The 26,492-nt window shown below is 39.7% G+C and overlaps 1 protein-coding gene across 4 annotated transcripts; it reads right to left on the bottom strand.

Annotated features, from left to right (window-relative positions):
• Positions 1 to 6,606: 6,606 nt before the first annotated feature.
• Positions 6,607 to 15,245, bottom strand: LOC147634893 (uncharacterized). 4 transcript variants are annotated; one of them, XM_086804126.1, is made up of 6 exons: positions 14,411 to 15,245; positions 12,700 to 12,910; positions 11,118 to 11,885; positions 9,162 to 10,980; positions 7,789 to 9,028; positions 6,607 to 7,128 (listed from the first exon to the last, which is right to left on the bottom strand). In XM_086804126.1, exons 2-5 carry the CDS (start codon positions 12,859 to 12,861, stop codon positions 7,803 to 7,805), a joined length of 3,975 nt encoding a protein of 1,324 aa, XP_086660252.1. In that variant the 5' UTR covers positions 12,862 to 12,910; positions 14,411 to 15,245; the 3' UTR covers positions 6,607 to 7,128; positions 7,789 to 7,802. The 4 variants fall into 4 exon arrangements, with proteins under 4 accessions (XP_086660252.1, XP_086660251.1, XP_086660253.1 ...); XM_086804125.1 differs by having other exon boundaries at positions 6,607 to 7,354; XM_086804127.1 differs by having other exon boundaries at positions 6,905 to 7,118.
• Positions 15,246 to 26,492: the final 11,247 nt, after the last annotated feature.

The raw sequence follows: 26,492 nt of genomic DNA on the forward strand, positions 1-26,492 counted from the left end.
AGTTAGGGACTTGAGGCACTGGTCGCGGGCTCGGGCTATCAACTATGCAATGGGAGCTGAAACTCAAAGAGTATGGAAGAAACAAAGGTGTTTCCCTGGCAACGGTGCCAAAAATGTTATGTTGAACCACACCTCCAAAGAGGGAACTCTACACATTCACCTAATGGATGAGCAATGAAACACAACCGTCATGGGGCACTTCCCAATGCTTTGAGCTCGTGTCTCTTGAAGCCTCCAAGCTCGCACATATGCTCCAAACTCCAAGCTCCACCTCCTCCCTCACCGTGGAGTTGCTCACACCATCACATAGGCCAATCACACTCTCTCTCACTCTCTCATACAAGCATAAACACATAAGCATGAAAGAGGCACAATGCTAGAATGCTCTCACTCCTCACTCTCTCTCACACAAGTACAAAGGAAGAGCTCTCAATAGCACAAAGGGGATTGTGTTCTTTCATTATGAGAAAATACCTTATATACAATTGGCCCTTATTCACACTTGGGCGTCCAAAACTTACTAACTAGGCCTTGGGTGGCCAATATCTCATAATGTACAACCTTTATAGTGTCTTTACATAACACTTATTAATGTCCTCAATTGAGGATCATGGTGTTAATCCAAATGGGATTAACACTTGAATAGGATGATTCTTGAAGTCATAAGATACTTAACATAAGTATTGCATGTGTGTATAGTGATGGTCTCATGGTCAATGGTAGACTCCGTTGGAAGCTTTTGAGGGTATAATATTTGTAAGTTTTTAGAAAGAAGTGTCGTAGAAGCCCGAAATATGAAGGTCATTGATGATAAATTGCCTTTGGTGACCCATTGATGTTGTTTGCAAAAATAAACCTTGGATAAAACCATTGAAAATCTCCTTGTAAGCTTAACTCTTGTCGCTCTACTTTGAGAGAAGGTTAGAAGTTTTGCACTCGTGTACCTTTGTAGAAGCTTTGAGGGGATAAAATTTCAAGATTGTATAGCTATTTGTGAAATTTGGCAAAAAGATAAGGTTGGAAACCTTCAAAATTGGAGGGTAGTAAAACTTGCTTTACAGCTTTTAAAAGATTTTCAAGCTTAATGAGATAAAGCTTTAAGAAACATGAGAAAAAGCTTTAAAGCCTTAATAATGAGCTTGTAAATACAAGCTTCTGAAGCTATGTATTTGTTGCAAAGCTTTAAATCTTTGTAGAAAAGCTGTGTATTTGCAAAGCGTTAAAGCTTTGTAGAAAAGCTTGCTAAGTGGTGAAGGGCAATAAAGCGAAGAGAGAGAGAATAGGCAATAACGATGAAAAGGGGAGAGAGAAAAAAGAAAGAGGCTGGCGGGCAGTGATTGCACATTTTGGTTTATTTTAAAGCTTTGAATAGTTAAAGCTTGGCAAAGCTTATGAAAGAAGAGACGAGTGGCATAATCAATGAAGTGAGAGAAGAAAGAAGAAGTCACTGATTGAAAGAGAGAGAGGGAAAAGAGGCCAGCGAATTGACACAATCGATGACGAAAGAGAAAAACAAATAGGTAGGCAGAAAACAACACAAACTAGATTTTTTTATTTGAAGAAAACGATTGAAAAAAATGCCCCGCACATAGCAAATTTTTGAATTCAGGAGCTTCTCAAATTCTGATAATCCTTTGCCTAATCCATCCACAGCCCCTGATCTTGGAAAGGTTGAAGGAGATGAAAGGTGGTTTTGGGATAAGAAGTGGTTTTGGGAAAGGTGGTGAAGAAATGGCTTTGCCCAATTGGATTAAATTATATGGAAATCAACCTTTCACTTCACCATCAATTTTTTACACTGCCCCAATTCTTTAGCCTTGCTGTGCATTTAATTCTCTTTTTTTTTAAAGCTTTAGTATTTGCCAAAAATCAAATCGCTCCCAAATAATTGCGTAAAATTTGCTATTGAATTTTTCTTCATTATCCTTGACTTGTCCCCAAAGCTCTGATACCACTGTCTTAGGACCTTTAAGACACTTGGAAAAGAAATTTTATTTCTCAAGCACAAAAAGTAGAGCATAGCATAGACTTGCACAAATTAAAAGCATAAACCTTAATAAATAAGAGAGATGAAACTAGAAAAAAGATCATCGTTAACACAAGATTAGGTTGAATCTCCCCTCGATGACTGTGGCCCTTGCACCACTCTCCCATAGTTATATGTATTAGAAAGCTTGCTTTTCAAAAAGAGAACTCCAAAAATAAAGCACAAGTACTTTTTAGGTTTTTAGCATAAAAGCTCTACAAAAATATGACAACCTACAATTGAAAGTCTTGGGCCTACCAAAGGTATAAAAGGTTTGAGACTGTAATGTTACAAAAATATTAATGCCAAAATATGAAACCATAAAAGGTGTTCACATGTCTTCCAAAATATCTCATATAGTGGTCCCCTAGTGGTGCAACAAATGTTCCACCCACAATCAATGCATAATCCGCCACTTAATCATCGCCTTCATCCAAAATAATATTAGTCAATGCACACAACCGATTAAACACATTAATCCTAACTATATCATACAAGCGCACACAACTGATTAAACACATTAATCCTAACTATATCATACAAGCGCACACAATTGATTAAACACATTAGTCCTAGTAAATGATATTAATAAAGGCACATCCAAAATAAATTATCTCGAAATAAAATAATGGGCGCCCCCATATAGGTTATGACTAACATTTTTCCACTTGCCTTGTCCTCCAATTCAATTCCATGGTCTTTCTCCACTTGATCTTGGAATTCATCTTCTCTCATAACTTCTTCTTATTGGTGCTCCTACTATGCAAGTCTTCTCTCCAAAGTTGACTTACATGTTGTTGCTCACCACCATTTTTGTTTGGTATGGATGGGTATCCATAGCTCATAGAGGTAGTGAAGACCCTCTCATCATACATAAAGAAGCAAGATGCATTAAGATATACAAGTGGAGGCCTATAACCCTCGGCACTTCTTAATTCCCAGAAACTAGTTTCTAGTAGTCGCTCTTATACAAGTATGTCTCAACTAGTTGGTCTCCTTGAGTGAGATAATCCCTAGCAGGATTGCCAAAAGTTTTAACATCTAGTCAAGACTCAACACTTCAATGGTTTTGGACCACTTAGTTGGCATCACCTAGCCAAACTATCCATCTATGCCCAATGTGCCCGATGCCATAAGTGGGCAAAACACGCCCAACACTTGTCCACATTCACTTAGTACATTCTGGAGGTTAGTCCAAAAGAGCCATATTACGCTTCTAGATAGGCATCAAGAGAGCCTATTGCTAGTAGCAATGCATGAACATTTTAGCTATGTTCTCCTCACAGCATTAAAGATGGATCTAAACACATGAATCCACTCAATAATAACATATAGACAACACAAATATGGATCTAAACATAAGAGTAGCATGAATCCCCTCAGTAATAACATAGTATAATACTTACGAGCTTCATTTCCTTACAACTAGTAGTATGCCTCTGCTCAACGTAGTATCCTCTCTCTGTAACTCAAGAAACAACCCTCAATCCCCTTCTTTTGCCTCTTTTGTCGTTGCTCTCTTATCCGCCGTTGTAAAAGGTTGTCAAGACCGCAAGCTCCGGCTCATGATATACCACGTTATCATTGAGGCCAATCAACATCCATTGGCAGTGAATTGTAGGGCCTATTTATTTACCATTGGAAAGCTAAGAGAATAGATTTTAATAGATAGATAATTTATGACACATCACGTGCCCATACATCATTTATTTTACATCATTGCTTACATAAGATATCACATTTTCTCTTACATTCACCAATCTCCCAAATTTTAATCAAACTAGAAATGCACAAAGTTTAGCCTCCCCTTAACTTTCAAATTCAAGAGATCACACATAGAATGCCCATGTAAACCAAAAATTGTAATAACTCCACCTTGCTTATGAATCTCTTTTAACTCTAGTAACTCCGAGATAATATGTCTTAAACACAACCCAATCAAGATCATGACATCCTCATGATGTTATCCCACATGATTGTATTGTATCTAGAGCATATGCACACACATAGATCACACAAGGAAACTCACCGCCCATCCATAGGCTCCCTATACTAAACCACCCCTGAGAGCTTGGAAGAGTTAGATGTGTACCAACATAGCATGAGGCGTTTACATCCTATATAACCTTGCGATCAAACTACCACCATACTCATTTGCAATACTACGCATGGTATTACAAAGCCCGCTCTCATATCTCACGAGTTGGTCTAAATTTATACCCACACAAGTTTGGCTCAACACACTACATTATGACTCCACCCCTTGCTTATATAGAACTATGGTGCTATTTTTAGCCATACACATATGGGATTATTCTCTAGCTGTCCCCATAGCCAACTGGTTATATATATGACACTCCCTAGGCCATAGAGCATCAAGCCATGGCTATGCCATGGATGATGTGACATACTTTCCCCTTTGGAGCTCAATTCCAAACGCCCAATTCTTAGATGAAATATGAACACAACTATGTATAACCATTCTTTGTGCTTCGTTGGCTTACTTTCAAATCACACAAAGTATAAGATCAAACTTTGGCTCACCTTAAATATGTTCCTTATTAAACCATCATTTACTTCTATCTAGATTTTAGAGCCTCATACTCATGTCTAGAATTGTATGGCCCCAAGGCAATATTGCTAGAGATATACTCATAATTTTATTATTGATGGTTTCACACATCACGAGTGATCCAAACAACTTCACGATGTCCTAACAAATTATGATGGTTTCACACATCACGAGTGATCCAAACAACTTCACGATGTCCTAACCACTAGACGAAAGGGACCAAAGAGTTTGTGCTCGATTGATGCATGAAGTTATGAGGTTAGTGCTTGAAAATTTGCTACACATGTCAACTCCACACACTTTATTGCTACCTACGATTTTTTTTTTGCCACCAAGAAGCGCAAAGATCATAGAGTATTCTTGCAAAGATCACCATTTCCACACAAAGAAAAGGAGCCCAAACATTTTTATATTGCTATGCTTGTTGCAATCTGTGATGCTGCAGATTGTCAATAGCTTTAAATAGAGTGTGGAGACGTGGCAAAGAATCACCAAATCACAAGTAGATCTCTCTCTCTCTCTCCCTCTCTCTCTCTCTCTCCCTCTCTCTCTCTCTCTCTCTCTCTCTCTCACACACACACACACACACTTTTTTTTGTGAAACCATTGTTTTATCTTATATTGCTCTCATTAAAGTATATCTAAAAATAGCGGAAAAACGCATCATAGTTCTTCTAATCAATCTGTTTTGCAACCAAAAAACGTCATGCAATGACTAATGTAATGATCAACGGAAGTATACGGTATTTTTCCGAGCCAGTACATGGTAATGTACATTCAAAATATTCAGTCCACCATGCTTTTTAGGCCTACATACATGCTCCATTTTCAATAGCCTTAAAGCCTTCCTATCATTGCTTGTTTTGTATAATAGTTCCATTGCTAATGACATGAATGTGTCGAGTGATTTTTTGTCCCAAATCAGTAACAGTAAGAAGAATTGTATGTAAGCCATTATAATGGATTGTACTATTTGTAGCCGAATATGCAAAGGCCATGTTGACAAGTGCTAGTAATCAACCTTTTGTTTGACTTTTGTTTGCACCCATGCCAAACTTTTGTTTGACTTTAGTTTGCACCCATGCAACTACATCTTTGAAAGATATGTTCCAATCCAAAGGATATCCCAAATGCCTAGTGATTTGACATGGGGATAGTATATCTCCTAGCTAGAGTATACTATGCTAATCCGCTTGTTTTAGCAGTAGCAACTTAGACTTTATAAAGTTGTTTTTCAACCCTGCTGTTGTCCCAAACAATTGCATAACATCTATAATCATTGTCAAATCCCTTCGAGTATCTACCAGGAAGAAAAAAGAGTCAATCGATATATGCATGTGCAACCATTGATGACACATCTCGATATAGCATTCCATATAATTCTCCTTCCTAAGTAAGAATATCCATATACATTAACAGAGGATGAGTGGCAATTGCATACATGTCGCTTAGTGGACAACCCTCCCTAACCAATCTTCCCAAAGTCGAGGGTGATGATAATCCTTAACTAATGATACATTTAATTGTGCTGCCTACATACAACCAGTAGACAACTTCTTTCATTTTTTGGACCAAACCACAAACAATTCATGGTGGCAACAATAAAATCCCAATGCACTGTATCAAATGCTTTGGCAATGTCTACCTGCCCAATATGGGTTCATTCCTAGATGACAAAATGCTTATGTGGGAATGGATTTTACCAGTATATATAATTGGTCAAATCCATTCCCATATAAGCATTTTGTCATCTAGGAATGAACCCATATTGGGCAAGTAGACATTGCCAAAGCATTCGATACACGCACACACACGCGCGCGCGCGCGCACACACACACAAGGATTATCAAAAAGAGAGAAAAAATAACAGCTCTGAAACTTTGGCAACTAACATAGCCTTTGACACCAATTTGAAAACTAGGTAGAGCTAGGGTAAATCTTACTAAAAGATTAAATCCATGTTTTAATGAATAATACTAATTGAAAGAGAAAAATCAAGTCGATAATCTTAAACTCATAAAAATCATTGTATTCAAAAAGTATCCTACAAGTGATGCTCCAAGTGCACCATTTAAAAACTCAAGGAAGCATCTCCATGCATCACCTAAAGGTAACACCTAATAAGAGACCTGAACCTGCCCATGAGGTCAATTCTTAAGACACACCATGTGCCTATGACATCATCAACATTACATCATTGCTGAGGTAAAGAATTTCTTCACCTTTTTCACCATCTCCAAACAAACTTGGGGCAAAATAGGCACACACAAAAAAAAGCATAAAATTTCAACGCAGACACCCCAAAATTTTAACTGTGTTGCACTATATATGGAGTCACCTTGAAAAGTCAGCCTCCAAGCATAGCTCTGAATCCCATTCAAGGTACTTTTCTCTGAAGCGGAAAAGGAGAAAACCTTACAATAAGGGTTCACACGCCCCCACCGGGCTATTCTAGAAACATCATGTGTTCGTTGTGGTTGGGAAAGAGGGAGTTGTAGCAGCAAGGCACACATTCCTCTTCTGAAATCCCCTTTTACAAATAAGCCAAGATGAGTGCACTCTCCCCAGATTATCCTTGTTAGCATGCCTCTAGGTCCAAATGCACATACTTACACAGAGGCAGGGAATTAGCAAGAATAAGGCAATGCATCTTTCCATGAAGGTTAATCTGCAATCTAGATAAATCAACAATTGTGCATAGATTGATATCAACCATACTACATCAGAGAATTGAGATGAACCCATGATTGTGTACTCTGCAATGACACAATGAAAAAAAAATTACCATCAACCTAAGGTCAATCCAAGGGAGCATGAATGGTGCGCAACTAGAATATGAGTTTAGCTATTTGCCAATTGGCAGAAAGATCACACAAAATGCAAGTACTGCTGCGACAAGCTTTCCTCTTACGAATGCGCACGCACACACACACAAATGTTGTAATGCAAGAAGTAAACAGAAAGAATTAGGATGACACTCTGTAAATACTTTAAACTTTGTGTTGAGGATTGTAATGTCTGTTTACTTAAATTAATGAAGCTTTGCTAACACTGATGTATCATCACAAGTCTATTAACACTGAAGCTGCAAATCATGTGAGTGCAAGAATCAAGTGATAACAAGAAGTCGGAATGTGTGTAAATACAGTTTATACTCAAGGTGAGCTCAAGAGTGTGAAAAAGAAGGAACCATAGCCTTGAATGCTATCTTTGAGTCTTTCTGTGGGAGACTCCATGGAACTGACTGCGTGGGCGACTCCTCCTCCTGTTTAGATCACTCCATGCCTTGCTTTTCATGCTACCCTCAAGTTTGCCCAGGTTGCCACCACCTTCCTGTCTACTTCTTGAATTAGCTTCTGCTGTGCCTGGGCTGCCACCTTCTTCACCTGAGTAATGCTGCGATTGCTGTTGTGATCTACCTCTGCTACCATGATGCACCCGTGTTGCCGTGGGGGGTCCTCGAGAGCTCCGTCGACCAGTGGGTGTGTGGAAAACATCCTTCCCATTGTAGCTCATGGTATGATCATGTGTGTCTACACTCCTAGGATGCACTATAGCTGCTCCAAGCTTATTAAGCTGTTTGGACCTTGAAGTGTTAATAGGCTCATCATCTGCTGGGCTACCCGTTGAGACTGCCCTTGGAAGCTTGTTTCTTTTGTTCTTTACGTCTTCTTCACCTCCATAATCGGATTGCAGCTGAGAGGACCGCAGCTCCTCTCTAAACCTATCCTTTGTTGCCAATCTAATGAGATCAAGATGATTCATCTTTCTAGAGCTGCATTGCCCCTTCGGTTGAGATCCTTGGGCATCACCGGATTCAAAAGTCTCAGACTGGATGCCAGTTACATCTTTGGTAAGACCCACCACAGTCTGCCTTGTCCTGCTTGAAGCGTTCTCTGCAGGCTTGCGTTTGCGACTACTGCCAACAGTTTTCCCTGCATCTTCTTTCAAATGCTTCTTTGGATCCTGCAGATCAATATTAGGTGCAAAGCTCAGAAGTATTTTAGCAGCAGCAAGATTGTCACTGTCAGAATCATGGTGTAAATTCTCACTTGAATCACCAACTGTTATGTCTAGCTTGTTCTGCAATTCTGTAGGCTTTACAGAAGGTGCAGACGGATTCACCCTGTCAGCCCTGTCAGAAGTCAGTGTGGCTGATTTGCTTCGGGAACTTGAACTAGAACCCTTCCCTGATACTTTGTATGACACGCTGCTTTCCAAAGCATTTGAGGAGCATTTTCTCTCTTGTTTCATGATTCCGGGAGTGTCAGTGCTGGTGGACTGTGTGGAGACCGCCTGCATTGTCAGCTGACTGGAAGTGCTCATCAAATCGGAGCCATGGCCAAGCGCATTTCCTGGCAGCAGGTCTTTAGTTTGGGCATCACCCTTTCTGGAGCTTGCGGTGGCAACACCTGGTACTGAGTGGCCATCTGTAAGGGAATCCAAAAAAAAAACCGTCAGCTCTTGCCTGGAAATATTTCACACTTCTCAAAGACATATCAAAGTTCACGTACCCATGCTTGGTGTTAAAATCATGTCTAAAAGCATCAGTTTTGTTCTTACTCTTTGGAAGCACGCTTTCCTGGGAATGGTTTACATCAAGCCCTTCATCTCTCCTCTCCCTTGCATTTGCGACATGGACGCCCTCTTCCCTGCTTTTTAAAAGTGAATCCTGAGATTTCCCACCAACAGGACTCGCTTGACCAGTTACAGTCACATTATCACTGCTTCCTTTTGTGATGGGCACACTATTTGAAGGACTTTTCATGTCTTCAGACTTTCTGCTCAAGGATGAGATCTGCACATGCTCACTATCGCTGTGATCCCTAGACTTGTTATTGCAACCTGTCACACTTCCCTCTATGTCATCTTTACATGGTACCAAGCTGCTTCCTTGTCCGGACAAAGCAAGGCCCTGTATGTCTTCGTTAATCCCAACATCAGACGGTACAACCGGTTCCTTAGCAAAACAGGCTTTGTTCCCTTCCAGCCAAGGCCTATTCTGCCCAACTGTCTTCACTTGATCTTGTAGTGGTATTGCCATTTCAGCTTGACGTACATCATGTTGACCCTCAGACTCATTTGGCAAGGCAGATACATAGCAACCGGCACCAATCACACTGTGCTCATTTGCCCTGAAAGTGTCCATTTTTGCGACATCACCTGCAGCAGACTGGGCTACAGGCGATATCATCACAGGAGCAGCTAAACCATCCGGAACATGTTCGGAGGCTGTCATTTGTTCCAGTATCTTCTTTCGCAAAAGAGACTCCTGAATATGTGAAGTTGTTGCCATAGCTGGAACCTTCTGTTGCAAAGAAAAGCTCAATGCTTTTGGAGCTTCCCCAACCTGCACAGTAGAGCTCTGTATGTTGACTCCTGTTGCCTTCCCCCCCTCTTTATGCTTTATGGCTTCGTCCTTGGTTTCTCTTTGGACTCCACCTTTCCTCTCTTGCGCTTTTAGAGACTCCTGTGGTAAGTCCTTCTTGGAAGGATTCGGTGACTTTCTTTGACTGACCTTCTCACTCGACTCCCTCTCTGGTGAGACTAGCCTCAACTCCATCCCGACACCATCGTTTTTCAAAACCAGCTTAGGAGGCTTCTTGAAAGGTGGTTTTTGAGGGATTGGAGGACCACTAGAGTAAAAATGACCAAGACCTAACATATTCCAAGGGCCAGTTACGTCACCTTGGCCCCTCTGCAACCCCTCCACCCTGAACCCTACCTGAGATGCATCAGTGGCATGAACACCATAGACAACCTGTTGTGGATATAGACCCCCGTGTGTATTCTGAGATGACTGCAACCATGCTGGCTGGTTTACCGATGGAAAGACCTGTGGTGGGAAGAAAGGTTGCTGCTGGTACTGTGAAAGCTGCATAACAGAATTTTGTGAGTACCAGAGGTTTGTGTCCGGCTCTTGATTCTGTCCTTTCCCATTTAATATGCTGATGGCTGGAACCACAAAACCTGACGTAGCATTCCCTCCTTCTGAAGCTCTCATATCAACCCCGACAGCAGGAACTACACTGGCAACCTGACCTCCCGACAAATAAGCCTCAGTCGTAAACCATCTGGAGGCATTGTCAGGTCTTTCTGATGAGCTAAAAAGGCTTCCTTCTTGGGCTCCAACAGCTAGGCCAGGTGGTTTCTTTTCCACTGGTGCTTTGCTCCAGTTTCCAACAGTACTTGCATCTTCCATGGGTACCGGTTTGCTGCTAGGATGTCTCACAACAAACTTCTGGTGACCTTGAGGGATCCCGCTGTGCTGATGGTATTCTTTGCATGAGGGTTCCAGAATTAATGCATGTGGGGTTGGTTTCTGCCGTTGCTGACTTGAAAATTCGGCGGCAGTCATGGAATTCCTACTGGCGTCAGATGCCTGATACCAACATTCAGCAGTTAGACAAGGCATCATCTAATGTTGCAAATGAGTATGCAAAACTAGATGATTAACTTTAAAAATGGTGAGTAGTGCAGATCACATCTTATGGAAGTAAACCAAGTTACAAAAAACACCTGAAAGAACCAGTGCGTCTCTCTTCCTGAGTCTTGAGAAGCCCTATCAATTAGGTCAGTTTGAGGCAAAAACATTGCCATTGTCTTGCCAGTTCCACCATCTGTATTCATCACGCTAGCATTTTGAAAAGCTGTGTTTCTCTCTTCAATAACTTCAGGGGTCTGCTCAGCCTCGACTACATCAAGAGGCAGTTTTGGCCCTTTTCCATATTGTGAGGGGTAGACAGAAGCTACTCTGCTCACACTACCATGATTTTTGTAAGAAGAATTGCCTCCTGCAACTAAACTACAGATTTGAGTTGGCTTGGCTGGCTGCAAAGGGTGCACGGCAGTGCAATTTGGAATCGGATATGATTTTACGGTACTCTCAAGACCAGTGTATGCCATTGTCAACTCTTTGGATTCTTCCAGCAGCACATTCTCAGATTTCTCCATCTCGTCGTCCGTGTCGTCTTGTGGTAGCTGTTCAAGATCTATTTTTCTTTTCCTCACTGGGCTGTTTGTGCTCTTTGATTTGTCTTCCAACTTAACTGCTTTTTCTGTGTCTGGCTGCTGTCTCAACATGCCAGCTTTTAATGCTCCTGCACCATCTGTTGGTATCTGTTCCCAAATAGTTCTTTTTTGTCTTGACTGGTCGGGTTCTTCAGGCAGAGTGAGCAGATGATGGGTGGACAATTGGGGTACCCCTATGTAGAAGTCTGATTCCCTGCTTTTGGCTTTATCCATTAACAATCTCTGCACTTCATAAAGCTTGTGAAGGTCATGGACCTGGCATACAAAGGCAATGCACGTAAGAAACCCTGTATAATATGTTATTGAGCTATTGTGCTTGCCAAGGCATACATGTTATGCTTTCCAGAAAACATAAAACAGAAATTGCAAATCCTCTCTTCTGCAAACCCCCCCCCCCCCCCCGCCCTTTCCCGTTTTCTCCCCCAGTTCTCTCTCTCTCTCTCTCTCTCTCTCTCTCTCTCTCTCTCTCTCTCTCCCCCAACACTTCTCCTCCAGCCTAGAGGTGTGGATAGGGAGGCACCAGAGCCCACCACAGTGGATATGGGAACCTATTCCCGTTGGACTCCGGCCACCCCAGCTCATCAACTCCAGATTCAGGAGATCCTGCCCTCTGTCGAGCCGTGCCTCATCCTCACACAGCAGACTATTGACATCTCTATCCTTCTTGTATCACCCATGACGGACATCCTGGATGGCCCTTGCCGGCATACAGGGTTAATTGAGTGTTTTTATTCAGCTCTCCCATATCCCATGACTTATTGCACCCTATACCTGGCATAGTAGGATCTAGATTTTTCATCTTATATAATCTCAGAGTCTTAGCTTTCAGTTCCCAGTTCTCTCTCTCTCTCTCTCTCTCTCTCTCAAAGCCATGCATGTGAATGTGTTCGCATGTACATAAAGCCATGCATGTGAATGTGTTTGCATGTACATAGGCATGCACAAACAAATGTAGCCCTTTGGCCAAGAGAGCATGGCTGTATTCAGCATGCAGGCATATGCTTGGTAACGTTCAAACAATCATACCTACTTGACATTAGAGAAAAGATGACATATGAGGCGAGCTAACCTGCTCCTTGAAAGTTTTCTCGTGCTGCAACATAATCTCCCGCACAGACACTCTATTCATGATGGTGAAATGCTTCATCACTTCTGTATTCATCATAATCTGATGCCGGTCCATTGTCTGTGCACTAAAATTCTCCATACTCTGAGTGCTTGAGCTAGCCATGGATCAAGTTCAAACCCCCCTTTTACTTGACTTCCTTTTCAAGGATTTACTGCAACGTAAAGCAAGTGTTAGAAGCTAAAAATAATGGACTTCACAGCAGCTAACTGCATTGTCATAAGATGAACAACACTCAGATGCCAATGTTTTCTTAAGAATACGACATTCTACTCTCAAAACAAAAGAGCGAAGCCTTCTCCTGTGCGCCACCGGTTTCGGCATGATCATGCCCACAGTGTGTCAAGAACACGTGTGCATTTGTGTACACACACATCATCCACACATATATACATTCATTCATAAGCACATATGCATGCCTGCATACGTAAATCAGATCCATCCATTATGAACTTTGTAGCGACTATACATTGTGGACTACCATGATGTATTCATGCCATTCATCAACAGAAATAATTAATTGCAAGGCAAAATGTATGCCCGAAAAACAGAATGATAAGGCTGCTAAGGGATTAGTCTCTATGATGAATAATAACCTCATGAACAGACCAAATGATCGATCCGAGTCCCCTGGTTGCAGATGCAAGGGAAATGCTCCATGTGGGCAGGAAACCGTCCCGCAAGTAAGTGCCCCCATTCAGGGAGAAGATTTGACACTATCATGACACTCAAAGTTGCATGTATGGAGCAATGAAGGAATCAACATAGCCCTTCAAGGGTCCAGAGTGAGGACTGGTGAACCTTACCCGTGGGGTGTGCACCTCACTCCACCTGGGGCCACCCAACAGGATAATAATGGATGGGGATTGTGAAGAAAACACTTTTGAAGATCAAATGCAAGATAATAATGTCTTATGTGGAAGAGGAAAGAGGCACCTGCATCCAAGTGTATGCAACACCTAAAAGAATACTATAGTTGTGGTGGAAACCATACAGTTGCCGAATGTCCAAATAAAATTAGTTTCGATCCTTAGACAGGGACATGGTGAAGGTTCACCCTTATAACTCCCAAGCAGAGTACCAGACATCTCAAGGTACATGTACTGCGCCAGAATTCTACATACGATACCCTATGCGTGGGCGTGAGCATGTGAACCCCAAAGAAAAGCCCATCTTTGCTAACAGGCAAGACTTCACCTTGAGGCTCGGCCCTCTATCAAGGCTCCGGGCTTATGGGCTAGGACGTGCAGCGTAGGATCTCCATTCAGGTCTTACTCTGTCCACAGGATCATCCCTCCTGAGCTTTTGTTTGTATCGTTAAGTTACAAATGATTGGCATGATATGATTCCAATGAAGTGTAACTATGGTTAAACAGAGACATTTCAGTCGATCACATTTCAGTCGATCCACGGGACCGAAGGTGTTGCTTAGGATAACCTCTCCACCAAAAGCTATAGAAAAGCAAAGAAGGTATGCGATCCTACGTGTGTGTGAGGTAACATACCCAAATTAACTAAGATGGGCTAAGACATAAAGACGAGTGAGAATAATAAAGGGGAGAGAAACAGCATATTTATGCACACACACACGTGTGTGTGTGTGTGTGTGTGTGTGTGTGAGAGAGAGAGAGAGAGAGAGAGAGAGAGACCTTACCTGATAAACCATAAAAACAAGGGGTAAATCCCTTGCAATTTATGTACAACCAAACAATTTTGCAGCTAACTCTCTGATCCACCGACTAGCAATCTTTTCTTGCTTCCACCCTTGTGAGTTCACTGCTGCTTAATCTTTAGACTGCAACCCTCTGTATGCTGGTACTCCTTTTCTAATGATGCTGCTAATCTCATCCCCTTGCTTTCCTTTTTCCCTGTAGATCTTTGAACATAACCCAGATTAGTGTGGCCCTAAATTAGTATGACCTGCATGCTTCGGAGGCCAGGGTCTGTTGGGCACACTCGGCTGCATTTTATCTGCTCAAGCAAGTTAGAAAATGTGAAGCTTTGGACTAAGAATTTGGCTGGATTTTTTTCCTGGTACGGTGCTCAGTTGTGTTTCTATGTAGAGAGACCACCTGTGATGGTGGTCAGCTTCGATGTGACCAGTTGAACTTTTCTCAACAGGGCTTTCTGAAGCCCACGTGAAGGTAAGGGTTTGTCTGCACAAACAGAGAGGAGGGGGTGGGGGGGTGTTGGTAGTGGGGGGGGGGGGGGGGAAGAGAGAGAGAGAGAGAGAGAGAGAGAGGGGGGGGGGGGATGCAGAGTAAGGGTAACACACAAACAACCAGAGAGATAAGATGATGGCAACTAGGGCATGATGGGTTACAAAGATCTGGGCGATGGTGCTACGCCCACAGAGAGAGAAAGAGAGAGAGGGGAGGAAGAGCAGTGGGCACCATTTGGATTTTGTGTGGGGGAACCAATGTATAGTTAAATCTCTCTCTCTCTCTCTCTCTCTCTCTCTCTTAATACCTCTCTCTCTCTCTCTCTTCAATAAAGCATTTTATATTCCATTTATATAATTGCCTTTTTCATAAAACTTTCCATTTTCTTCTTTTTTATTTTTGAATTCTTTATTTTTCCTTTTTATGAATAAAATTATTAGCACATTTTATTTGAAGCTTCGAATAAACGAAGAGTTTTTTTTTAATAAAGGCTTTTGTCTTGCAGTCAAAATTATTGCGACCATGATAAAGGTTTTAATTTTAGTATTATTGTTGGAGCACATTTCTACAAAGTCCAAATTTAGTTTTCAGGTTATCAAGTCCAATTTTTAAAATTTGTTTTAGAAGATCAATAATAAATAATAATGTTCATTTTTTATTTTTTCCCAAATTTGTGCAGAATTCCTCAAGATCTGCCCTCTTCGGCTTAGAGAGAGAAAATCCTTAAAACCACTCTCTCTCTCTCTCTACCCATCATCATCGCCCCTTTCCCGATCAACGGACACGTTTCAACTTGCCCCACTTTCTAAACATAACAATAAAATGCCTTAGATATATTGCAATTAGTTATTTTCCTTATTTGAGTTTGTCCTATCTTTATTTTGAAATTTCTCCTACAAATTATTTAAATGAAGCGAACATGTCTTGAGAAAATGTATGTTATTTTTTTAAAAAAATCGCTATATCTATCTACCTTTCATTGTAAGGGTCCCCTAGAAAAATGGGTTAGATTAATCTAGATCAAATAAAAATAGGCACACTTCGCTAGGAAAGTTCAACCAAATACCTAAACAAGTCAATACATACATATATATATATATAATGTTTGTACACAATAAAAGCCACCTTATAAGGATCAAAAGCACTACCACATCATCAATGGAATCTCCCAATGAGATAGTTAGTTGGATTGGGAGATAGTAATTTGGGAAGGGTCCCTACACATAAAAAGAGCAAGATGGACACACAAAGTTGCCTATGCATGTGTTAAAACCCCCAATACTTCGACGGTCATTAAGTAAGTGTTATTATCCCAGATGTAGGTTCAAATGACCTTCGAATTCAAAATCCAACTTTTAGACATAGATATAATGGCATTAATGAAAGGATCTAATTTTTGAATGACTGGCAATAAAAGTCTCTGCATCCATTTTTACTTAAGGAGCCTAAAGTTGGACAAGAAGGGATGCATGTAGGTGCAATTCCAACAAAAGAACATGATTTCAACCAATCGATATGAGCCACAAAGGTTCTTTGCATTGAAAATGTGCCTTCAAAAAATTGAATCGCATTTATATTCTGGCATGCAAGTTTTGGCTGGAGTCCCCTTATTAGGGGTTTTACCCTAAACTCCCTAAGACACTAGGATAGCTTTCACACGATCTATAGATATCCCCATGATGTTCCTTGGACCTTGAGCATGGCCACTATGTCTATACAATCCTTTACTATGAAGAAGGCCAAGATTTTGGGCTCTTTCACTTCCATTCTTCTGCTTAGCAGTATTTGTGACACAAACCAAATGACAAGTTGCCTTGGGATGAAAGGTGGTTGATTCAGGTTGTCATGAGTCAACAACCCCTCCATGTGAGCCAACCCTTGGATGCATTATGTGCCCATGCTAGGAAGTTTCATTGCAAACACCATGGGTCCCAATTCCAAGTGGCACTAGGGCAAATGGTGAAAAGGCACCTTCACTAGCTAGTGATCATACATGTGTGCACCGAACACTACAAAGCGAGTGGTGCAGTATCGTTGCAAGGTAGACACTTGAATCTTGCAACAACAGCCCTACAAGGAGCAAGGCTCACGTTTGAACTTGGATCTATGATAGGTTCACTACTAGCTACCAATGGAGGGTACATTCAGGTACTTACCCCGTGTCGACAATGTGCTGGAAATTCTACTTAGAGTTTGTGAGGTTTTTAGGTATAAATAACTTCAAATTTCCCAAAGGTAATAAGAAGTACCTTTAATTTTGAGAGGTAAGGGTTGTTCTCACCATTTGGTGGAAATTTTTTATTTTTATTTTTTGGCGCACACCGGAGATTGGAAGGGCAACGCCAAAGGGCTCATGTTAAAGCTCCATTTAGATTGGAATTTGCAAGGGCTCACTAGCACGGGCGTCCGCGGGCCCATGCTCACTAGCACCGGCCCATAACAAAATCTGCGTTCAAAATCGTGGCGGTTTCTGATTGGCCACAACCACGTGATATTCACGCCCGTGGATCTCGGAACGGAAACGTGGCTACTTCCATTGCGCTGTACAGCTCATATCAAGAACTAGTCGCTGATTGGTTCGATGTACTGACAAGGGAATCTATTCCCGAGAGCTCATTGGGTGCTTGATGTGTGGGCCCAACCCACAGCGAATAGCACGAAGATTGCTACGAATCTTCGTGCTTTTTCAGCTTTTTCACATTGGTACGGGTATACCCACTTACACCTGGCCTTTCTTTAGATCACACCACCCGACCGTTCTACACCTAACTCCATCCCACACACTGCACTACCTTTGACAACAAACTTTTTATCATTTTTCTAGAGAAATAGAGAATCAAAGGTCCCATTCACCCCATTTTATCAAATTCTTCCCATCCATTGTAATTTGTACCCTTCATATAATCCCCCCTTTTCCCTTTGCCCCACCCTCTGTGAATGTGTGCCACAACAACAACTTCACCCCCCCTCCCTCCTTAGATACCATCGCTCACAGCTAAGATCCACTCTTCATTCTATATTACGTCTCTAATTTTTCTATACCGCAATCAGTCTCGACAAAAATAATACTTGAAAATGACATATTGATGCGAAAGTCATTAAACAAGCTTGCAAAATCATCACCACTCAGCCATTTCAAGACAAAACCACTCATGTACATGAGAGAGAGAAAGAGAGAGAGATCAATTCTTACCCCTACATCACCACATCCCCCCCCCCAACAACCCCCCCCACAAAAAAAAGAAACCCCATATACATTACACATGAAACATGTCTTAACTTAAGCAATCAAGTGGCACAAGTGACCACCAACCTGGATCCATCATTTAAAAATTCAACCTACATTGGCCCAACACCACCCACCTAAACCATCATACAATATAATCTTCAAAATAGACTCCACCAATGTGACTATGATCATGAATAGTGTACTTTTCTTTATGAAAAAAAAGGGGTCACATATGTGGTGGTGTCTCGAACACACAAAATCCATAACCAAACTTTGACCCATTAAAAATTCTTCAATTTGGTATTATATGGGAGCGAAAAAATGTGCTTTTGATACCAATCATCCCCACTATCTTGTAAGTTTATCTCATGTACCATGAAAGCAGATCAAATATTTTTAAATAAGCTCTTTGTTCCCTCATGCTTGTGATGTTTGCATGTAAATAAAAAGTCAAAGCACAACCTTTTTATAAAGGTAGAACAAAAGCTAACGCTATTAATTAAGCCTTTCTTTAAGTGAATAGAAAGGCAATGAGCCACCAAGCAAGGTGAACTTGATATGTGTTAATCCTTTGATTCCTTATAGAAAGGTGGGAGAAGACATAAACAATAGGTTGTGCCTTGTGTCATATGTTGATTGTTGCCTTCTTTACAATGAAAATACATGCAATCCGATTCATCATTATCCTCTCAATTAAAAGCCAAATGTCTTACAAACTTGTATTCATATGATATGGCATTTAAGTCTTCTTTAATTTTATCTTGACTCGCACATGGGTGTTGGTTAGCCTTTTAGCTCCTATATTAGCTTGCTATATCCTCATTTCCACATGGGGGTTGGTTAAGATTTTCTTGTTCGAAAATTAAACATTACTTTTTTATGATCCTTGTTACTACAAAACAATGTAATTATTATATTGTGGGCATGTTTTAAAAGTCACAATGGTGTAGAAATGGTTCCTCATGGTTTTGTATCAAAGTATTTATATGAAGGCCCATGAAGCTCCATGCTCATTTAACTAGTTCACGTTTTTGTCATTATTTTCCTCACTCTTTTATTTCTTTCTTATGGGTTCATAATTTTGTCATGGAACACCTTTGCTTATACTTGTTTACTTTCAAAGCAAAGTGAAAGAAATCTCTACAGTTAATCTTACACTCCATTTGTCCCCTTCATTTTACTAGATGCTAAGAACTCTCCTAGATGACATGATTCATGATCAATCTGGATTATTTTTGGGTAGGTTAAGCATCCCAACTAGAGGCTCATGTAGGTTTTTAGATTTAGATATAAATCTAAAAACCTTCATTTTATTTTCAAAGCAAAGTGAAAGAAATTTACACACTTAATCTTACACTCCGTTTGTCCACTTCATTTTACTAGATGCTAGGAACTCTCCTAGTTGACATGATGCATGATCAATATGGAGGATATTTTCGCAGATTAAGCATCCCAACTAAGAGGCTCATGTAGGTTTTTAAATTTAGATATAAATCTGCCTTTGCACAGATTAAAATTGTTGAAATAAAAAAAGTGTTCCATACCTAATAATTAGGGGGAAAAAGAGTGCCTCATTTCTACATCAACTTTATGCTTATTGGATTTTTTTCCCCCTTTGTTCTCTCTTTAAAAAAAAAAAATCAATATTGACTATCATGTAGTTATCATGAATGATAATGTGTACCCCAGAAACTTTTTTATTATCATGAATGATAATGTGAACTCCAGAAAACGTTTTTTATAAGCATGACACATTTCAAAAGTGAAAAATAAAGAAATTTTTTAGAATGTGGTAAAGAGATAGATTGTGCATGCATCCTTAAGTCCAAGTTTATGTTACTTATAGCTTAAGTGATCAATTTTTTGGAACATGGTAAAGGGATAGATTGTGGCATGTATCCTTAAGTCCAAGTTTGTGCATAACTTAATCCATAAGTGACCAAGTTCCATGGCACATGTAAAGGAGTCATAAAAATGCAATTAGGTTTAGTATTGGCAAATCATGTGAGGACTTAAGTGATTAAGTCAAGGTCATGCATAAGAAGGATTTTTAAACATAATTTTGGTGTATGATTGCTAAATTTGGGAAAAATGTTCACCTTTTGGAAGCCAAAGTTGTTTGCCCTCTCTCATGTATTTTTTTACTCCCTCCTTACTCCATGACTTAATATCTTTAATGTCTTTGTTTTTATAAACCATCAATAAGGGCTTAAATAGGTGATCGTAATATTTTCTCCATACGTATATTAAATGATTTCTAGCAATACATTAATCGTTGCCCAGAAGATGAGAAGCCCACCCAGAGTCGATTAATTTCTCTCTTCTTATTAAAAGTTAAGCTTCTCAAAGTTGTTGAGTTGAACAACCTAGTAAGTATGTGCATCCCATTTCTGCTTCTTAAAGTTGTTGACTTGAACAACCTAATAAGTGTGTGTTTCCCATTTCTAGTACTCATCACCAGTCTTATGTTGTCTAGTATGCAGTACTTAAGTAGAAGAGACACACCATCTTGCATGGTGAAAATCTTGTCAATATGCCTTGTAATTAAATAAAAATAGACATATCATAGTGGTCTCACATGGAACAAGGATATGCCCACAAATGTGCCCATGCTAGAATAATTAGCATTGGTTTGATAGGGATTAGGATATTAAAGAGAAAAGTTGAGGTTATAAAGGGAGGCTACCCATAGGTTCTCCCTTCACCTTATAAGTCAAATAATAAAGGTGCTACCCCTAGGTTCTCCCCTCATTTTTAATTTCTCTACAACCTAATGGGCTTTACTTTTTGGGGGGGGGTCATCATGACAACATGTGCATGCAAGCATGCATTTGAAATACTATTTTATAATTTTCACATACCCTTGTTTATTTAAAATTTAGGTATTTTTACATAATTTTTTAGCCCCCCTTTTGTAAGCTTGTATGTTTGGGTTTTGAGTTGAAAACCCCCCCTTGAAGACTTACATAACTTTTTATGTAATCCATCCTTGCATGTATACATCATGGAGACATCATGTAAGACCCTCAAATAGTAAAATATCCCTTTGTGCACGAACATGCCATCCCAAGACCATAAATTGTTGATTCACCTTTTAATCTTGTGTACAAGCCAATTTTCTACATTCTCTAATGATGTAGAATGTGGGAACCTTATGTTTTGCAACCTTGAGGTTTTTATGTTTTTGAACCTCAGGCATTATTTACTACTACTTATTCATTTGTGATAGTGTATATGATAAGATCCAAAGCTATTACCACAAATGTTATGGGTATAAAAATGTCATTTTAGAGGGTGTGCTATCACTAGCCTTGAGTAGCTTAATTGATGTGTTGGGCACACAAAGAATAAGGTAGCCCACTAGATGTTGGGTTGACTAGTTCCTCCGTATCACTAGCTATCACATGGAAGAGCTAGCTAACTAATGAGGTTGGGGAGCAACCCATACTTCTATTTATTAAACCCTACTAATAAGTATGCATTGGGGAGCAACCCATATTTCTATATACTCAACCTTACTACTATGCATGCTTCCTCTCTTTCAACCTACCAACTAATTGGTAGGTTACTTTGCCATTGGAGTCTTCTTACATGAGTGATCAGAGGGAGAGTGAGCGTGAGAGAGTCTTTCCTATTGTGCGTTGTGCCTCCTACTTTCATGCTTGTGTGTGAGCGAGTGGGAGTGAGAGAATGAACCATCTCATGTGGAGAAACCACGGTGAGTAAGATACTACCAGAATAAACAAGGAGAGCGAGTGACCAAATAAAAGCAACACTTTAGAGTGTGGCTCAGTGTGGTTAACCGTTCCCATGATAGTTATGCACTCATTCTCTAGCTTACATTGGGGGGGTTATATATTTATGTGTCATTATCAGGGAATGGCTTGTTGCCTCTTTTTATTTGCTAGTTTGAGATGTGTTAAACTTGCTCGTGGCTCTTTAAGAAATGGTGTTAGAGGTGTGTGTGGAAAGACATGTATTTTTTTATCGAAAATATTTTTTTTTCATTGTTTTTTCCCCCATTAAAAGATGAAGATCATTGTAAAATATGGGAAACCTTGCCAATGAGTGTTTGTGTTTAGCAATGTTTTCAAATTTATCCAATTTTTGCTTCTCTATTTAACTACTGCATTTTCTTTCATTTTTATCCAAAAACTAAAAAATTGAGCTTACTTTTCAATTGATATAAAAATTGAGTGCATTCATGCTTGATTCGTTTCTTAGAATCCAAAAATATAAACTCAAATACTCAAATTGGGATGCTCAGATTTTGTAAGGAAATCTTAAAAAATACGATACACCTACACATTGAAAACCTCCAAATGTACGCATAGGATTCATATTTTACTTTGTATGTTATCATTCTATTCATGAAATAAGTGATAGCACTATCTACCATGGACAAATAAAAATACATGGCACATGAATCATCTAATGAAACTTGAGATCAGGAAGGAAACGACCTCCATCCGAATGATAGTGCATCAAACAGTCCACGATCATCTTAGCATATCATTAGGTAATAATCAAATAAGTGTTACTCACCTAAGATGCCAAGAATCATTAGACATAGTTTCCAGTAAAGGAATATATGGATAAAATGGAAGAAAGTTTAGATTTTCATCATGGATATGCAGCAACAAATCCCATGCCATCACTAACCAGAATCTCCAACTGTATGTTGGGAGGGCCTTAAGCTATTTTGACGAGCTCTATCATAAAAAACCCTTCTACCACAGTTACAATAGGTATTTTGAGATTGGCTCAAGAATAAGAAGGGGGTTGCCAAGAGAAGTTGGAAGAGGTCCAAGAGGAACACAAATCAATCCAACTCAAATGGCTAAATTGATGCACATATGTGTGAGACATTTGGTGAACAAGATGACTTGACAAAGATCAGGGTATTTAGTCTTACATCGGATGCAAGAGTGAGTGAGTGATTCCAATCTCTAAAGATTAAAGATGAGGGTATTTAGTCTTATGCTAATTGGAAGAGTGGATGAGTGATTTTGATCTCTAAAGGTTAAAGAGAAAGTAACTCATTCATGTTCAGATTTGCAAAGTGAAGTGCTGTTACAAAATTGAGCAATATCACTTAAAACGAGGTTGAAAGTCTGCAAGAATTTATAGCTTGAATGAAACATTCAAATCATAAATATAAAGGGAAATAATGATGAGTGATAGCCAGATTTCTTGTTGGATTGAGTGAGCATGGTCTCCATGATCATGTGATTGCTAGTGGATTACAAACATGGGATGCCAAGCCATTTGACTAGATGATAACATGAAGGATAAATTTGGTTTGAAAACTTCCTTAGATGATTCTCAAGCAATCCAACCTACTAATTCAGTGCAAAAGGGTAACCTATTACTCATATCATTCAAAATGCTAGGGCCAAAAGTTAAAATTGGAGATGCTCAAATAAGTGGGATATGCTTATCTATATCCTAGCAAAGATCTAGTGTGGTGTGCAATATACTACATAAAAAATCACATGAGTACAAAATGTCCTTAATTGAGGCACAATGTACTTATGTTCAATGGGATAACCATAGTACTAGTTAATGCCATTACCCTAGGTGTCAAATGCTTTGCCTTACCAATAAAGAGAGACCAGTTACTCTATTTGCACCACCAAGGCCAACCATAACTATGAATCAAGATCAAACACCCATAGTTGTGCTAGTAGAAAAAATAATCAAAGGGGTAGGCTGGTGTAGTAAATAATTGAAGGGGTATTAGAGGTTCCATTTACCTCCACCTACATTACCACGATCAATGTGCCGAGACCCATCAAGAACCACTCTAGGTAGATCAAGTATTGATTTAAGAATATTGGGATATGGAGGTGAACTTGAACCAAATCCTATATATGTGGATTAAGTAGTATTGATTGATGAATCTATAGAAAATTTGGGATATGTTGTCAAACTTGAACCAGCAGATCCATCATATGTGGATGAATATCAAGATTCTTCGCTAAGCTATTATTGGGATCATCACAAAATTTCTATTCCAATTTTCTAAGTCGAGGTTATCAATGGTATGGATGCTTGATTAAGGGAGGGTGTTAGAAAATATGTAATCTAGCATCCATTCTTAGTGTGATATCCTTAGTGATACCTTAGAGTGTCTTGTTCTAAGGTTAGAAGGCTCATTTACTAGAGTAACTGAGTGTAGGTCTAGTAGATACCTTCCTATGATTGAGGCATCACCTTTTAGGTGAGTCTGGTGAGAAATCCAAGGGAGGTGGAGAGATTCATGGGCCCTAGGCGCCTCCTTCCCTAAGCCTATATAAACAGTGTTTACTACTCACACTTGAGAGCTAACTAAAGAGCTAAGTGGAGAGTGTAATTCCCATGCTTTGTGTAGTTCCTTAGTGATCAATATACTAAGTGGTCCTTTGTGGAAATACTTTCCTCTTTGCATTTTCCATTAGCATGTGTTTATGTGATTCTTTGTGGTGATCTTGAGTACACTCTTTTGCTCATTGGTTACATTTCATTATTATCTAAGTGGTGGCATGTGTTGCTCTAGTGGTGTGAGTTTGCCTATGTGATGATCTTTTCCATTGCTTGATTCATTTAATCATTAATAAGCTCACACCATGTGGTGTCACATCATATGAAGGTAGCGTAAGGAAGTTCATCAATACACAAGTATGATGATATATGAAAAAAGATTTTGATTTTTTAGGCATGCATGATACTCATTAGTCTAGTGGCCATTTCATCAGCTGTTTTGACAATTAAATCCCATTTCTCCTAGTAATGCTTAGTTATAATTGTAACACTAGCACCTCCATCTAGGATAGTTGTGGCTTCCTAACCTTTTCACACAAACTTGAAATCTTGCACTTTGAATAATCTACTCAAAATAATCACTAATTTTATTTATTGGTATGTGTTACCCTTCTAATTTCTCAATGACACTAGGTTCCTGATGAGACATAATGCTTTGGAGTCTAAATTGGTCCACTTATTAGTGATGAGATCTCGATCTATATTTGGCCTCTTCTCAGTCCCATTAACCACTCCCCACACGTCTTTTTCTATGAGATACATTTGCATTTTGATGCACCAAGTATGGTACTTGGAGCCATCAAATTTATATGTTTTATCAAACATCTTTCCCACCATAGTTGCCATGGTACTCAAAGTGGCAAACACACACACAGTGTTACACAAATAAGGAAATGCTTTATACCTCCAGGAGTTTACAAAATGGAGCTTGTATTTCACCCAGAAATGCTCTACTCAAGTATCCCTTCACCAAATAAGTGAAGATGTGTACACATTAACTTTGACCACTCCAGATAATGTGACTTTGTCTTGATCTTGAAACTAGTCTTGGAACCTTTGGCTAATGCAATTTGGGATTTAGTCTTAGTGTGTAAATAGCTTGGCATTTGGCTAACACACCACACACTTGAACCCCTCAACCCTTTTCACTAAGCAATGTAAGATGAGATGTGCTCTTTATAGTGCTAAAGCATTGTACAATATGAGTGCCATAAATTCACCAAGAATGCAATGAGCCTTTTAAAATCTCCCAAAGAGATCAAAGGTTTCAATAACCCTTAGAACCACTAAGGTTAAAATATTCAAATGATTTTAACCACAAGATTTAAAACCCTTTTTTAAAACCTTCACTTTTCTTGAAATGAAGGAGAAAAACTAGCAAGCGGTGCCAACTAGTAAGATATCCGACTGATTATAACCCAATTAAGGGATTGATTAGGCCTTATTTGCTATTGCAGAGGCTCTTGTGTAGACCCGACTGCAAGGCTTGCTGGGTGCGTCGATTTGCACCATTTTTTGGTGGAAAGTTTTTTAGCTGGTCTTGAGTGCCTTGATTAGGGCTACAAAGGCCCTAATATATGGACTCCAATGTTGTATCGTAGAGATCCAATCAAGGTCTCCAAATCTTCCCTTGCCCTTGCTTCCCTTCTCAAGGACTCCTTGTTTAAAGCTAAAATGCTTAATAGGGGAATGAAAAGGCATCTTTTTTCTCTTCTTTGATGCACTAGTGCCCAGCAACAACTGGTGGAAGTGGCGAGTCAAGGTCATCAAGCATAATTGCATTATATTGAGGATAATGTTTATTGCCTTTGCCCGCACACTCCACAGCCAGAACTGGTCTGAGCGAACAGACTACAAAACAACATGAAAGTCAATTATAATAATGTGGGATCTCTCATGAAATGAACATAGAGAAATTATATTACAGTGACACAAGAAACTTACACAGCTGTCAAAATTAGTGTACTTGGAAAGGAGGAACTTACAGAAATTTGTGACTACGTACCAGCCACCACAAGAGTGCGAATCCTTTTGCATAGGAA

The sequence above is a fragment of the Cibotium barometz genome, chromosome 10 (genome assembly GCF_041138505.1).
Source record: "Cibotium barometz isolate CiBa-2024 chromosome 10, ASM4113850v1, whole genome shotgun sequence".
NCBI classification, from domain to species: domain Eukaryota; kingdom Viridiplantae; phylum Streptophyta; class Polypodiopsida; order Cyatheales; family Cibotiaceae; genus Cibotium; species Cibotium barometz.